Source organism: Maylandia zebra, linkage group LG2, assembly GCF_041146795.1.
Source record: "Maylandia zebra isolate NMK-2024a linkage group LG2, Mzebra_GT3a, whole genome shotgun sequence".
NCBI classification, from domain to species: Eukaryota; Metazoa; Chordata; class Actinopteri; order Cichliformes; family Cichlidae; genus Maylandia; species Maylandia zebra.
This window is the reverse complement of record NC_135168.1, coordinates 11,217,973-11,234,523: the sequence shown is the minus strand read 5'-3', so window position 1 is coordinate 11,234,523 and position 16,551 is coordinate 11,217,973. Positions and strand designations below refer to the sequence as shown.

At 39.9% G+C, this 16,551-nt stretch overlaps 1 protein-coding gene and 1 long non-coding RNA gene across 2 annotated transcripts; both read right to left on the bottom strand.

Moving 5' to 3' along the window:
* Positions 1–1,568: 1,568 nt before the first annotated feature.
* On the bottom strand, positions 1,569–12,214 carry LOC143412381 (phospholipase D1-like). Its single transcript, XM_076876464.1, has 5 exons — positions 12,197–12,214; positions 3,838–3,954; positions 3,299–3,547; positions 2,782–2,875; positions 1,569–2,443 (listed from the first exon to the last, which is right to left on the bottom strand). The coding sequence occupies exons 1-4, from the start codon at positions 12,212–12,214 to the stop codon at positions 2,822–2,824; spliced, it is 438 nt and encodes a 145-aa protein (XP_076732579.1). The 3' UTR covers positions 1,569–2,443; positions 2,782–2,821.
* LOC143420790 (uncharacterized) lies at positions 6,677–8,468 on the bottom strand. The gene is made up of 2 exons (XR_013100532.1): positions 7,977–8,468; positions 6,677–7,651 (listed from the first exon to the last, which is right to left on the bottom strand). It is a non-coding gene; the product is annotated as an uncharacterized LOC143420790 (long non-coding RNA).
* Positions 12,215–16,551: the final 4,337 nt, after the last annotated feature.

The window sequence follows — 16,551 nt, the reverse complement described above, 5'->3', positions numbered from 1 at the left end:
TGCTGCTCTGTTAGAGACAGAGGAGGAGGAGGAGGAGATGGATGAGTTTTGTATGTATCAGAATCAGAATCAGAATCAGAATACTTTATTGATCCCTGGGGGAAATTATTTTTTGTTACAGTGCTCCATTTTAAACCAACATTAAGACAAGACAGACAATACGCTAACTAAGAATGTATTGTGTGTAACACAATAATGTGTTTAATATGCAAAAGAAGAAGAAGAAGTAAACACATATGGGACAAATGGAGACCATTGCAGCTCATCCACTTTGTCACACAGTAACAGTATAACTGGAACACATTTGCAATTTAGATCCAATGTTTCTGAGAGAAAGAAAAACTGATAGAGATATATGCATGTGTTATTATATTTATGTGTCCCAGATAATTGTTTTTCATCTAGTCATGGGACACCCACCCCTTCCTCCCAAGTTAACTGCAGCCAAAGCGAGCTAGTGGGGGTATTTAGACACTCACAACCAGTGGGGTAAAAAGAGCAACCAAGAAAGTGGCAGCCTGCACGGCCACAGATGTGCTGGAGGAGCTAGAAGCTCTACCCATGGAGAAACTCCTGGAGAACCTTGCTAAGCCTAACAGGGGACAGGTACTTCTGCCCAACCTGGCAGCCACAAAGTGAACTCATTTAGGTAAAGATAACCACATGCACCTAACCAGCCTGCACCAGCCTGACATTTCTTCCTCCTAAGTAAAAACCAATGGATGGATTGAACTTAGAGTCTCAGCTCAGTTTTCTATTTTGACCACCTACACCCCAAGATACTCTTTTAAAAAGTGTTGTTTTCAGATCCCTTTGAAGTTCATAAAGGGCCTGTTCATTTTCATTCAGATGTTTTATTACATAAATGTTACTGTTTTCTTTTGATTTATGCTCCCACTACACTGCACCTCTACAAACAACAATGCCACGGACTGTCAGCTGCTTTTACATGCTGTGAACATGAGTAGGTTTGATCAGAGTTTCAATTATCAAAGAAAAGACAAACTGAGCAAAAAGAAGGAAAAAAAGACCAACTTCTTCCCAACTGACAAGAAAAATACTCGTCATGTTTTCATAATAAAGGATCAGGCTCCCCATTTATGACAGCTTGGACCAATAATGTATGTTACCCTGATGCTACTGTAGAGACAGGGTCAACATCTCTATTTAAATATAATTAATATACAAAACACAATAAAAGTTATACATGAATTATTCATTATTTTTACTATTGATAAAATTCATGTATACTAATCAAAGTTATACATGAGTAACGACATTATTAATAATGATTAATAATAATAATTCTAATGCCAACATGATGACTGTTCATAGCTCCTGCTTTGAAATACTGAACTTAAACATTGACCTGATGAAAGATCACAATTCACAGTGGCCCACTGTCAGAATCATTCTGAATATAAACTCATCGAGTTAATCTAACCTTTCTCAAATGTGCTGTGAATAAATGCTGCTGCAAGCCACTGTGGGAAAGCTGTGTTATTATCATGGAAACATCTGTGGCACATTCACAGAGGACGAGGACACAAAGGGACGACACGCAGAGGCTGTGTTAAAGTCAAAAATCCAAATCTTTAGTCCTAAACAGGCAGTGGTTACAAACAGGAAGACGAGCAGTCCATTAAACAGTCTACAGGGTCAAACATACAGAGAATTCAAACAGCTATTAAAAACAAATAACTGGACACTGAAAAACTTCAGTGATGTGTGAGGCACCAAAGGGAAGCAGCTGAGTATATTCAATGAATTATCTTCAAATACAAAGACAGAAACTCCTACAGGCAGCATGCAAACTGAGCAGGATACACAAAGATCAGAGATTACAAAATAAATCAGAAAAGGATTTCAAACTTACTGAGAGCAAGGCCTCTGTTACAAATCTGTCTAATAGAAAAACATGCTGTACAGATACAATACGCTCAGTGTTCATGGTCATTTAAAAACTGGCTCTACCTGAACCACTTCAATATTTTATGAAGTCACTGAGTCGACCATTTCTACAGTTTGTTTCCTTCATTGCAGTTAGAGTGCGGCTGGTAAGGATGAAAACACACACAGAGCGTAAATTGTCTTTGTTAGTAACAAACGTCAGCAAAGAAAAGACAAAACACACAAACACTCTCATGATATTCATGAATCATTAGAAAGCATCCAAACATTCTGCTCGTGGACTTTTACAGTCTTATTTGCACTCGCTCATCTTCATAATCATCCTGATCAATACATGACAGGGGAGGCTTTGAGGTAGGCGGGGCTCTCTGCTGATGTCAGCATGAAAGGCAGGACCAGCGTCTGCCACATGTTGGTGAAACATCACAGTACACTGGCGTGGTTTCCTTTCCAGATGTTGGACGTTTGACACTTCAACGTTGAGGCCAACAAGAAGACACAGTTTTGGGTCGGGTTGCTGCAGGGTTTCTAACTGAGCAAAAGCAGAAGCACACAGACCAACAGGGATCAGATGCTGAGTGTTAGAGGAACATCTGTGCTGATCACTGAATGCTGCTGTGGTCTCTTGTTGAAGTTGGCTGGTGGGACAGTCTAATAGTGATATCCTGCCCATCGGAGGAACACTTTTAAAAACACATGCAATACTTTGTTTGTATTACAGTCACAGTTTACGTTATTTTTGTCCTTTAAAAGTGTTGCTGTACTATAAAGTCCTATAATTTGAGGCTAAAATGGCTCAGAGAGTCTCTCTCTCAGAGGATCTCCTTTGAAAGTGGAGACGGCTTTATCCGCTGATCCACGTCACTTTACCTGGATGTTTTCTTTGAAGCTGGATGAAGACTCCTCTCCCTCACTCCTGCTGCAGCTGTGTGGTCCAGTTGGCCTCTGAGGTCACAGTCAACATCTGTAGCAGAAGAGGGGAAATAAAAGTCCAGGTTACCAAAACTGGGAGCTTTTCCAAAATAGAGCGTAACTGGACTTTTTCAGCCTTACAGGCAGATAGTCGTCTGAAGCTGCAGCTTTTTCTTTTTAGCTTTTTCCAATCTCTGCTCTCGGCTTTCTTTGAGAACAGGTCTGCTTTCTTGGCATGGGTCTGTCTGCTGTTGGTGAAGAGACTAAATCCACATACTCGCTACTAAGATCTCCTCAAGTAGTCTCAACCAGATTACAGTTTAAGAGTAAATGTCTCCTGAGAGTTTCACCTTGGGGAGATGCTGTCTTGCTAACATGCAATCATGAGCATTAATCTATGAGGTGAAAAAGTCATTTTAAAAGCTCCAGCCACAAGTTTTATTTCATCTGTGTTTTGGTCAGAGTCCCATCAGACCTCCAGAATGGTGTCAGAGTGTTTTCTATCCACGTGATGAGCACAGGCCTCAGGTCCAGACCTCCACGGGCACCATAGCCTCTTTGGAGCTAATAGGTGCAAGAAGGTTTTGTTGGGATAGGAACTGAAGAGGAAACTGACGAGGAAGGCAAGGATCTTCTTCAGCTCCTCCGAGCCGGGACCTCTTTGTGTAGGCCAGCATTGGCCAGGTAGCCCTCCAGCATCGCTGGATGGCCGACAGTGGAAAACCTAGAGGAGGAGGAGAGAAACAGCAGCTTGGAGCATGTCTTTATACTGTTTAGTTTTTAGAGCCACAGACTTTCTTTTAATGTCATTGTTCAGGATCTATGACTGATTATGTATTTATTGTATTCCTCCATGACTGTGTGACAGCAAGTGGAAAAAACCAGCTTCACCTTTGTTGATATGCTTGTAATTTTAATATTGATTAAATGGCCCATGAAATAATAGAAAGCTCATATATGAAAATGTATTTTAAGAAGTAAAATGTTAATCTGAGTACAAAGGAGTACACTCACCTTCTGGTAGATGGAGGTGTAGCGAGCGCTGGTGAACATCCAGGCCTCCTCGTAGAACTGATCACTGATTGGATCCAAAACATCGATGGAGGATCTGTGTAAGCGCTGAGGATCGTCCTGATGGACAGAACAGAAGGAGAGTGAGACAAGTGAAGATATACTAAACAACACTGTGACATGAACTGAGCCACACACAGTTTGATTCACAGGTGATTGACACATTATTTGACCACGAGCAATCTTTTCTGGTTTGACGCCGTCTTTGTAGCCAGAAACCAGCTCTCTCCTCGGCTTCCTCCACTACACGCTTCCCCCACGCCAGTCTCCTCCGTCACTATAAAGGGGAGAGTCATGAGCTCCATCACCCTCACCTGTGCCGTCCAACGTCCCGCCACCAGCCTCCACTGCAGCAGGCCAGAGACCACACCCCTGCCACAATAAGTAAAAGTACATCCTTGCTGTACCCTTAATGCTAAATGTGCTAAATTAACCGCTGCCTTTGCCCCTTTGGGATTATTCTTATGTCACTGGGATGTTGACCTTTGACCTTCACATTAGAGAGATGGGCAGACATAATTAGTGTATGAATTTTAAAGTAACAGGTAATAAAGAGAGTGCAGCAAATGTAGTCAGGTTTATTACTCTGTATCACACATGAGTGCCCGAGGGAGGCGGGGCTGACTGGGGAGACACAGGAAACAGAGAGACAGGGCTGACTCGACATGAAACGATGAAACGTGGGACACGGGAACAGAAACTAAACACAGGCTGAAATGAACACTGAGGGAGGGAGAACTAAGATTACTGAGAGCCTGATAAATAAGAAGAACAAAACCCAAGAAAAACAAGAGTCAAAGAAAACCAAAAACACAAAGCATTGGGCCAGGACCCACTGCTGTGACATTTATATGTGATAAAAACATTAAAAACTGCTCAGATGTTGAAATCTTTCTACGTATACTTTAGGTTCAGCTCTCCAGCCTGGCATTTGGTTAAGCATGATTCAAACATTTGATTTTGTTTAACTGGTTTTAATTATAGTTACTTTTTGTGAACATTTGTTGCAGCATTTAAAAAAACATCATTTATTTTCAAACTTTTATTTGATTTAGAGCATCATATTTGACCAACGTAAATGTTTTAATTTCATATAAAATAACTGAAACAGTGAATTAAATATCTGAAATCTTTCCTTCCTTAAAAGTTATAATCCTACTTAAGTTATAGTGCAAACGCTTAAGCAACAAATATACTTGATGCTAATTAATTAATATTTCCCTTTGATGTTGCAACTATGCGGTCACTTCTGTCTTTAAACAAAATAATATTTTCCAGTTACAGAAATCATAAAGTCCAAACTAAAGCGCTACTGTTGCTATATGCATTTTATATAAATCATGGATGATGGTCCTGACATGAAGGAAGAGAAAGTTACAGGTTGCATCCTTTGACTTTGTCTCCGTGCCTTTGGGCGATTTTCAGAAGGACAGATGTTTCTGTTCAATTCTTAAATCAATTTTTTCAAACACAAACACTATTTTAAAGCTTCTAGAGAGTAAAATATTAATGATAATTATAATAACAATAATAAAAACAAAAGCTCTCAGATCCATCAAACCAAGCAGCAGAAAGAACAATAACTGAAGAGAAAACTTTAACCTTGTAGACTTCATTATGTTCCAGCTGCTCTACAGACGCTGTGACCTCGAACTTAAGCAGGTCGTAAAGTATGTGCAGCTCAATAACTTCATAATCAGACCCTGTGGTATTTAGGCAGCAGAACAACTAAGAATAACAACTACAAATAATGTTTTTAGGTTTCTGTTGTACTGCAAGGTTCTGTACAGGAGAACCAAACCAAGAGCAAATATTACGTCTCATTTACACCTGAGCACGAAGAGCCATCAACATTTAGCAAATTGAGTCATCTTTGTTTAGATGCAAGAAGAATCATATAGAAATGAAAAAGTAGAAATAGAAATCCAGAGCAAAGATATCCTCTAATTCAGCGTAGCACATGTGCAGCTGCTGCGATTCACGTAAGCATTCGGCTCGTCGCTGTTGCAGATTTTTCTCTCGCTGTTCTGGCTCACAGCGCTGCAAACACAAAAATAAATATCCCCAAAGGTGTGAAAGGGAGCTAATTAGTAAGAGTATTGTTACTCTCCGCAGGAGTAGTCCAGCAGTAGAAATCAGTCCAATAACAAGGTGTGTAACATCTAGCAGGGTGACAGAAAAACCCAGGATAACTTCTAAGGACCTCAACGTCTCTCTCACATTGTGTTTTTTAAACATGCTTCCATTTGTCACTTCAGTCTTTACTCTGAAATACAGGAAGAGAAATCATGGCTGAAACAATTTCTCATGAAACCAGGGGTGTGGTCCAACAGTCAGTTTGGTGAGGAAGGTTCCTAACTGAGAGAAGTGACCCAGAAGTATCTGTGTAGCAGCCACAATGAATCCAGATCATGAGCTTTATTAACTGATCAAAGTCTCTTCTTTCATCTTCTGTATCATTCAGTTTGCATTGGTAATGCCCATTATTGTAATGCTTTTTTAAGACGAGCAAAACTTTATTTCACTTTGGGTTAGCTGGGATAAGTGATGGATGGAGGGAATTTTACTTCAGCCACAGAAATCCTAAACAGGAAGGAGGAGCAGAGTTACAGTGGATCACTATCCAGCAGGGAAACAAGGTTTATTTCAATTTCTTGGCCATGAGTGAGATTTACTGAGTGGGCAAATTAGGGAGACGACACCATCAGATCCCGAGCCCTCCATGTGTTAATCAAGAGACAGCTGCTGTGCTACATCCATAAATAATGAATAAATTAGGAGCTAAAGCTGAAAGGACAGTTTATTTGTACCATCAGTGAAGATATTTTACATTTGAATTTTTTATTTAACATTTGCAAGATTCAATAACATAAAGAACCTGAACAAGAAAACATTTATGTGGATCAAAATACATTAAAACAAAAACTTTATAATAATAAACTTTATAATGTTGAAACTTTTCAACCAACTGATGAAAAGAAAGCTAACCACTTGACATGAACACTACAGTAGGACAGTTTTGAAAGCTTAAAATGGAACTAGGGGAAGAGTTTGATTCACAGCTGCCTCATCAGATTTTTACAGGAGATTCTATCTGAACTCTATGGAGCCTGATCTCAAGCTTTTTGAGTCTGACACAGAAACCAGAGGATCTTTCTGTGTCTTCAGATTCACTGTGATCCAGTGATGGGAGTGATTTCAGCCCTGAGTGATCGCGCTGATGTTTGCACAGAGCAGACAATGAGGTGAATGTTTGGGCACATTGGTAACAGTGAAACAGTTTATTAGTAACGTGGGATCGTTTGTGTGCAGAGTATGATCTGAGATTCCTGAAGCTCTTGTCACACTGGTCACAGCTGTAGTTTCCTTCCATGTGTGTACGTTCATGAAGGTTACGACTATGTGACTGTGAGAAGCTTCTGTCACAGTGTCTGCACTTGTGTGGTTTCTCTCCTGTGTGGACTCGTTTGTGTGATTTAAGCTTCCATGCAGTGGTGAAGGATGACCCACACTGATCACAGAGGTGCTTTTTAACCCCACTGTGAATCAGTTCATGTCGTTTTAAGTGATGTGATGTGGTGAAGCTTCTCCCACATTCTTTGCAGTATTTCAGTTTGTCTCCAGTGTGTCTACGTTGATGTGTTTTAAGGGCAGCTTGCCGACTGAAAGTTTTTCCACAGAGGTCACAATGAAAGTCTTTCCCACCACCACAGTGATGACAGGGTTGAGAACTGGATCCATCTGTGTCGCTCTGCTTCTAAACAAAGACACAAAGACAGTGTAAGTCAGTCCTTCAACATTTGTATCCTGAACGTCGCCTGAAATAAAGAGCATCTCTGCAGACGTCCAACTACATTTGACTGTTTCAGTTAACACACTCAGTTTACTGGGCTGCAATAACTACAATACTACCACCATAATACTACAGTAATACTAAAATCATAACTGAAAGGAAAATCTGAATAATCACTCAGAGCTGCTTTTCCATGCAGTAGAATTGCTAACATGCTAACACAGTTTAATGAGCAGAGTTGTTCCAAACAGTCAGGCTAAAATGACAAGATAACAATATAAATACATACCTCACAGTAGCTGCACTTGTAGAGTCTCTTTCTGGTGTGGATCTGTTGGTGTTGTCTCAGGTGACGTGGAGATTTAAAAGTCTTCTCACACAGGTCACATTGATAAGGTCTCTCCTCAGTGTGGGTAAACATGTGTTGTTGTAAGTCTGTGTGAGTTATAAACTCTTTGCCACACTGTTCACAGCAGTACACATCATGTCTGTTGTGAATGCGTAGGTGTGTATTTCGGCTCCCTCTCTGGCTGAAAGTTTTTCCACAGATGTCACAGCTGTATGCCTTAATTCCAGAGTGGGTAACTAGATGCCTCTGTAAGTGGCTACTGTGAGTAAAAGCTCTGCCACACTGAACACAGCTGTACGCTTTAACTCCACTGTGGATGAGTTGGTGTTGTTTTAGGGAACCCTTCAAGGAAAAAGACTTTCCACACAAGTCACAGCTGAACGGTCTCTCTCCAGTGTGGATGACCTGATGCTGTTTTAGTTTAGCCCTCACAGTAAAAACCCTTCCCACACTCGTCACAGGTGTGTTTTTTCTCTCCCTTTCTTCTGTGAGGTTTGTCGGCCTCCTGAGAGCGCTGACTTCTGGCTCCATGTTGGTCCTGCAGTGACAGAGATACAAACAGAGGCAGTGAGTGAAATGCAGTCGTGGAACAAACTCAACCTTCAAACTCCATTAACACTAGTTTTAAACCTGAAGGTGGAGCGTGGCACCAAACACCTTAAAGGTCTCTTATCCCCACCTGCTGGTAGTTCTAACACATTACATCCAACCTGCTGTTAAAGATAATTCATGACTGTTCAAACACTAAAATCATGCACACACACACACACACACACACACACACACACACACACACACACACACACACACACACTATTTTATAATTTAGATTATTTTGTTGTTTCCTATTACATATTTCTATAATTTGTATAGATTTATACAGAATTATTCAGTGATAATAAATCCTATGTTTGTTTATTCTAAAGGAACCCCGTTAGCTTCCACAACAGATGTTGCTCGTCTTCCGTCAAATACTCACATAAAATATTACACAATAAAGTGGATTCAAGATATCCACATAATTTCACTCTTACATCCACAGTGAGGTTTCACAATTGTTCAAATATAAGCAATCAATAATAATAATATCAATAACATTGAGGCACATTACACAAATTTCAAAAACAAATCATGTCTTACAATATTTACAACAACTAAAAGCTCTGTAAATCGGCTTTTAAGTGTTCATTGAAGTTTTGAATAATTCTCTAATTTTTTAAGGCAACTTATTCCACTTAAAAGTTGCTCTAAATATAACAGTTTTACAAAACGTTACTTTTAACTCGAGCATTTACTAAGTTGCAGCTTGTTGAAAACTGTGTAATATGATGATGTATTTCATCTGGATACTGCAGCTGAGCAGAATAAATGTGGTGTGTTTAACAGAATTGCTTTCTTTAGAACTACAAGTAAGCCATAGAATATTTTAGCCTGTACAGGAAGCCAAGAAAGGTTATTATGCATTTTATCAATATTAGTATAGTATGAACATCTTCACACTAATCTGGACGCCTTATTCTGGACTAACTGAAGTCTGTTAAGATCTGTCTTATTAGCTGCTGACCAAATGATTGAACAATACTCCAGATGAGACATTACTAGTGCATTAATGACATCTTTCATAATGAAGAAGTGATACACAAAGAGCATTTCATAGCCATAGCTATGCCTTGTCGGCAGAGTTATGTGACATTAGTGATGTTTGTACTTTCAGCGTTAACTTGGTTTTAAAGCCTTTAAAATATACGCCGTTCAATAGTCGACCTTCATCTGACAGAGAATGTGATGATTTTGTGGATAATTAAAGTCAGTCATATATCCACAAACACAACAAGCTGAAAGTCAGTGATGCTGCTCGGTTTGCAGTCCTGAACATCACGGCACAAGCAGGATTCACTGCACTGTTAATGTTAGCTGTGTTATATTGCTGCCTCTGTTCGGTGGTGTCGAGCCAAACGCACTTTAACGTGTGTTTGAACGAGCTGACGGTTCACTCGTTAAGCTGAAAGAAAGATGCTTTAATCACAGCAGTCACACATGTGTCCACTGCACCATCTGGAACTCTTCTTGTTTACACTCGTAATAACACAAACACTAAATCCTGCTTCTCTGGTGCTGTTGTGTAGCAGTGTGTACACCTGAGACTGTCACCTGTCTGTCTGTCCTGCACTCTCTCTCTGTTTCTTTCTCTCTGATTGTGGAATAAAAGTATGAACATGTGTTTATAAGTTACACTTGTGTTTGAATCCTGCAGCTTATCACACATTTGATTTCCATGTGTGACGACTGCAAGTGTCCAGAGTGAGGACAGACTGAGGGAGCCACTGCTGCACATCATCTGTGAGGCTTTGCAGCCCTGATGATCCACCAGGACAAACTCAGCAGTGTGTGAGGAAGAGGAGGAGGAAGAGCCAGCAGCAGCTGACAGATGGAGAGAATAGACAGACTGTTCCCTGTTTGTGAAGGACTGCTAGGAAAGTTTAACATAACTGTCTGTGCTGAATCAGTCTTATTAGGTAATGTTCAAATAATGTGATCATCCCAGTGTTTTCAGTGTGGGAGAAAGTACTCAGGGCCTTCAAGTTACACACTATGAAAGGCAGCAACAAGTTTAATGTTCAGAAACCTAAAGTCTGTATCAGCAGCAGAATGGAGCTAAAATAAATGTTTGTTTCAGTTCTATGAAGCTTTGAGTATTTTGGATCAGTAGCTGCTGTGTTTGTTGCATCATATTGCTGTAACTGTTTATATGCTTTATATATTCTGAGCTAAGTTGATCTATAGTGTTACATCATATTCTATAAGGATGTTATGTGTTTGTAGACTTTCTGCCCAGTTTGACCCATTTAGCAGAAGTCAGCCTGTTTAAGGCTCTGATATCTATTCTGTGTGACTTACAGCAGTTATGACATGGTCTGATTTTCTCACCCAATAAAGGAATATTTCATATATCAGTCGACTCTTCATTCTATCAGACACAGTTATCACAGCTCCTACATTTGCTTTTTACACATATATGTAAGCATTGAGCCACATTTAGTACCAACATATTAAATGAACAATATTTGTCCCTTATATATGATACATCTATATACACACTGTCACAGATACTTGTCTGTGAGTGAAGTGATTAATATGATAACTATAATATTGTCCATATTATATTTACATTACCACAGTGAGATGACTTTAGTCTCATGAACAACATCAGCTAATTGTTATTTACAGCTAATCTTAAACGACTGTTCAGCACAGAAATGAAGCCCAACAATCATGTTTCACAGTCCTGTGGTCTCAGCCTCAGATACTCATCAAATCACACAGAGCTCATGTAGAAACAAATGAACTAAATATGTTCTCCTTCATTTCTGTCAAACAAAGCTGTATGAAACGTTTCCAGCTGTTAGTATCATGGTTGCTAGGCAACCTGGGCAGCACGACGGAGGCTAGACGTCCCATTTCACGAGCCTACGAGCCTCGCACTTCGGCCTTAGCGGTCTTTGAGTACGCGGCCCTTGAGGACTTTAAAGCTGCAGAACCTGAATCGGGATACAGCCATGATGAGCTCCAGCCTCGTGCTCGCCAACATTCTCACCTGAGTTAAGAAGACGATCACTGAAATGGTCTCAGCAGGTCCTTTGATGACAGCAATGAAATGCAGTGGTAAGGCTTTTTGGGGATTAAGTTCGTTTTCATGGCAAAGAAGGACGATGCAGTTCATCTGATCACTCCTCATAACATTCTGGAGTGCAGGCAAAATGCTATTATAAAAACTTAAGCAGCAACTTCTCCAGGTTCCAATATTTATGCAATTCTCAAACCTTTTGGCCACGACTGTATAACCTCTTCTGAAGTTTAGTGGATATTATACATGGTTATGCTCAGGATGTGTCGGCCAGTTTCCACTGGAAACGCCTTTTGGTTAAACTGTCAGCGAGGAATTTGCATTTGCACTGTTACATTTTTATATAACTTTAATGCACATAAACAACAGCTGCTTGTTTCAGTGAAAATACATTGATGGCTTTTTAATAAAGTTGTGCAGCTGTAAAGTATTTTGTCTGGTGTCAATTCTATCGTCAGCTACATCGTTATGGCAAATGTTCAAATGTATATGGTGATAAATATCTTTGGTCATATGGTCCTGCTCTGTCTGTCACCTTCTGTGTTGAGCTCATTGTTTCCTCTGTAGTGGCTGAGCTGAGTCCAAGTAGCTGAAAATGTTCCTCTGCTGCTCCGTCAGACTCTCCTCCTCCTGCTGATCAGCTGGGACACAAAACAGATCTTTGTTAGGCTCCACACTGCACTGAAGAGTCAAAGTGTCTCATATGTTCATCTGACAAGTAAAAGAACACATTTTTGTTTCCCGAGGTGGGCAACTTGTTGGAAACAAACACAAAAGCTTTGAGCACTGATACCTGCCATTGCTGCCATTGAAAGATGCAACGCCAGCAATGTGGATTGTCAAGACTCAAACCAATCATCAAGCAAAGACAACAGGGATCATTTGTTTCTGTTTATTTAGCATTCACAGCATTTGTAGTTGCCTTCTGTGCAGGGGAAGTCCACGCACACTGTGTGGTACCGCCATCCGCAGAAGGTGCATTCAACCTCTGTAAGAGAAACGAGGTTGTCTGAGACTGAAATGATATTCACTAAAGAAGTGGTGATTTGTAAAACTTCACATTTTGATCCGGGACGTACTCTGCATAAAAACAAGCGCTCACTCTTCCTGCTCAACAAATGACAAGGGCGGAGCCTTATACCACGTGATACAGAAGCTGTGCCGTGTGATGCTAAAATTAGCAGGGAAAAAACAACGGAGAGCACGTCAGGGATGACGAGAAAGTGACAGGAGAAAATCCGTCCCGGTCAACCACCCAAACATCAATAACGGGAACCTTATACAGCGCTTCCCTATACACGTCGAACTGATATTCACTAAAGAAGTGGTGATTTGTAAAACTTCAAGTGTATGATAAGGTGAAAACAAATACACAACTGCATGTCATGTAGTTGAAGGTTTTTTTTCTTTTGGAAGACCAGAAAACACTGAAAGTTACAAATTAGTCCTTTATTTATCCAGGTAAAAAAAATCTCATTGAGATTAAAAATCTCATTTCCAAGAGAGACCTGGCGTCATGGCAACACAAGTCACATACCACACAGGTATATAACATTTAAAACAAACACAATATCCCAACATGTGTAACAAATTTATTGTGCTTGAAACAAATTCAGAATAGGTGATAAAGCAGCTGCACATGTGTGTCACGAGTAAATCTGGCTGTATAACAAACAGAAACAAGTGATCCTGCTGTCTTTGCTCAATGGTTGGTTTGAGTCTTGACAATCCACATTGCTGCCATCTTTCAATATGTTGAATGCACCAGTGTAAGTGCAGCCACTCAGACTCAATGTGTTCATAGAAACAGGTGCAGATGTGTCACGAGTTCATCCAGCAGTAGCTATGGCACTTGGCCACAGGGGGCAGCAGTGGACTGACCTGCATTTGAGACTGCTCCAGCTGCTCTGTGACAGTCAGTAGATCTGCTACAAATTAGAGATGGCACGATACCACTTTTTTATGTCCGATACCGATACCGATATCATAAATTTGGATATCTGCCGATACCGATATGAATCCGATATTGTGTTTTTTAATCAACAAAACTGTTTTTTAAAATATCTTGCTGCATTTTGCAAGTCTGCAAGTTCATACTCAAGTTTAAAACAACAACTACACTAAAGCTATTCTGTTATACCTGTATGCAAAAAAAGTATTTCATAGTTCAGCAATACTGATCAATCTAATAAACTTAGACCTACACCATCCTCCCTATTCTGGTATTTTAAAGAGTACTTAGCGTAAATATTAAGCAACCTAACTAATAGGGTTCCAACTCCCAGCAACAACAAAAATAAATAAATAAAAAATAGGGAACCACCCCTCACGCGCCACCTCATGATGCTTAATCGACGTAATCAACCTTAATTTGATGCAGTGTGAAAAAAATGCACAGAAATCAATTATTTTTCAAGAAATATTAAATAGATTCAACATCTTTCTTCAACAAAATTGCAGACTGCACAGATGGTACCTTCCCAAAGGAAAAAGTACTATAGCTTACTAGGGTATATATATTAGACTTAATAGTCACTATATACAGTAATGGACTTCTATTCATTTTACATCAAATTAAAACTTTGGGTGTCAGATAAGTATTTATTAAAAGCTGGACATTTTAAATGAGAATAAGAAAGAAAAGTCTGTCTTTGTGCCCCCTTTTCCCAGTTAATGCCCTATCGGCCCCCCTGGCTAAACTTTGCTAGATCCGCCCCTGCACAGTTACCAGCCGTCAGCTACGTAGTAAAAGATCCTCGAGTAGAAAGTAATATTAAATAAATTCTAACAACAGCTTATCAAGCTTAAACGTGCTGCTGTTGTTCAGCCGCTGGTTTCCTCTTTCTGGTGCAAAGTGGGCCAAAAACAAACAAGAGAGACGGACTCGCGACAGAAAAGCCGATCAGCTGATCATTAAGCGAGAGGCAGTCGCTTGTTAAGCTTAACGTGGGAATGCTTTACAAACATTCAGAGATGGACTTACACACTTGCTTTACTTCTCTCGGGATAACTTTGTCGGAGATGAAATGCTGGGTTGCTAGCGAAGCTCCACATGCTATCCAGACCACCGACAGGTCCCGCATGCCACAGCCGCTCTATCACGTGATGCATACTGCTCCGACGTGCTAACGTTCTGAGGCGAGTTACGGCGTGTTGCAAGTTTTGTGAGGTGCTTTCGTGATATTTAATGGATCGGATTACATTTTTTATTTTTCTCCGATATCCGATCCAGTAATTTAGGTCAGTATCGGACCGATACCGATACGTAATATCGGATCGGTCCATCTCTACTACAAATTGCAGATCATATGCAAGTTTTGAAATGACATTATAAATATTCCTAACTTAGCCACGGCAGCCATGTTGATGTATTACCTATATTGGTATCACTGTGGGGTTGTATACTGTTGATCTAAGGTGGAATTACCCTGTGGAAATAGGAATTTTCCATTTTAGAGCATTTTGAAATCACTGAAAGTTAGGTCAATTATGGACAATTTGAAAGGGCTTTTATTTTTGAAAGCAAAATCAGAATGACTTGATACTGATATGGTATCACTGTGGGGCTTTATACTGTTGATCTAAAGTGGAATTACCCTGTGGAAACAAGAATTTTTCATTTTAGAGCATTTTGAATCGTTAGAAGATTAAGTCAAATATCCGCAATTTCAAAGGGCCATTACTATGAAAAGCAAAATCAGAATGACTTGATATTGATATGGAATCACTGTGGGGCTGTATACTGTAAATATAGAGTGAAGCTATCCTGTGGAAACAGGAATTTTCCATTTTAGAGCATTTTGAAATCACTGAAAGTTAGGTCAATTATGGACAATTTGAAAAGGCTTTTATTTTGGAAGGCATAATCAGAATGACTTGATATTGATATGGTATCACTGTGGGGCTGTATACTGTTGATCTAAAGTGGAATTACCCTGTGGAAACAAGAATTTTTCATTTTAGAGCATTTTGAATCGTTAGGAGATTAAGTCAAATATCGGCAATTTCAAAGGGCCATTACTATGAAAAGCAAAATCAGAAAGAATTAATTTTGATATGGTATTACTGTGAAAAAGCCTGCGGTTGAAAAGTGTTGATACAAAGTTCAAATAGTATTTGGAAATACGACTTTTGCTTTTAAGAGCATTATGAATTCATTGAAAGAGTACTTCAAAAATGAAGATTCACAGGGCTTTTACTTTGAAATCCAAAATAAGATGGCCTTGATAGTGACAGGGCACAATTAGGGTACAAGGCTGTGTCATATAGATGTAACATTAGAGTTTGTAAAAAAAAAAAAAAAAAGCCTAAATTATATGTTATTATGTTCTTAACATATCTGTTTATTCACTCGAAGTTGGCTTTTATTTTGAAATCCGGTTTCCACATCCATTCCCGTAATACTTTGAATACACAGGGAACGTAAAATAAACTGGAGGCTGGCTTGACATCAGTGAATGCCTCTGTTAGCTACACAGAGTTGCTCAGAGTGCTTGTGTTACACTAGCTAATCTACTCAGTCACTTTAACAGAACTATTAACATTCACATCTCACAGAACTGATTTGATTGGAGCATTACAACACGTTTGCACAGAGCATAGGAGCGCACTGACTCTGCTTCACGAGCGCTCCACCTAACGAGCGGGCTCGCGGTGCGGTCGCGCGGGACACTCCTCTGGTTTTCTCCCGTGTTTACATATAAATAACTTTGGCGGACCGCCTTAACTCTCCCATTCACATTAACGTGGGTAACCATGGTGACAATAAACAACATTTTCGGTGCGAGCACCGTGTACCGACCTGTAAAAGCAGGTGAAGAGCAGAGTAAGGAAGACACGATGCGTCTCTGCTTTCCTCCAGAACGTGTCTGAGGAAGCAGCGGAAGGTGG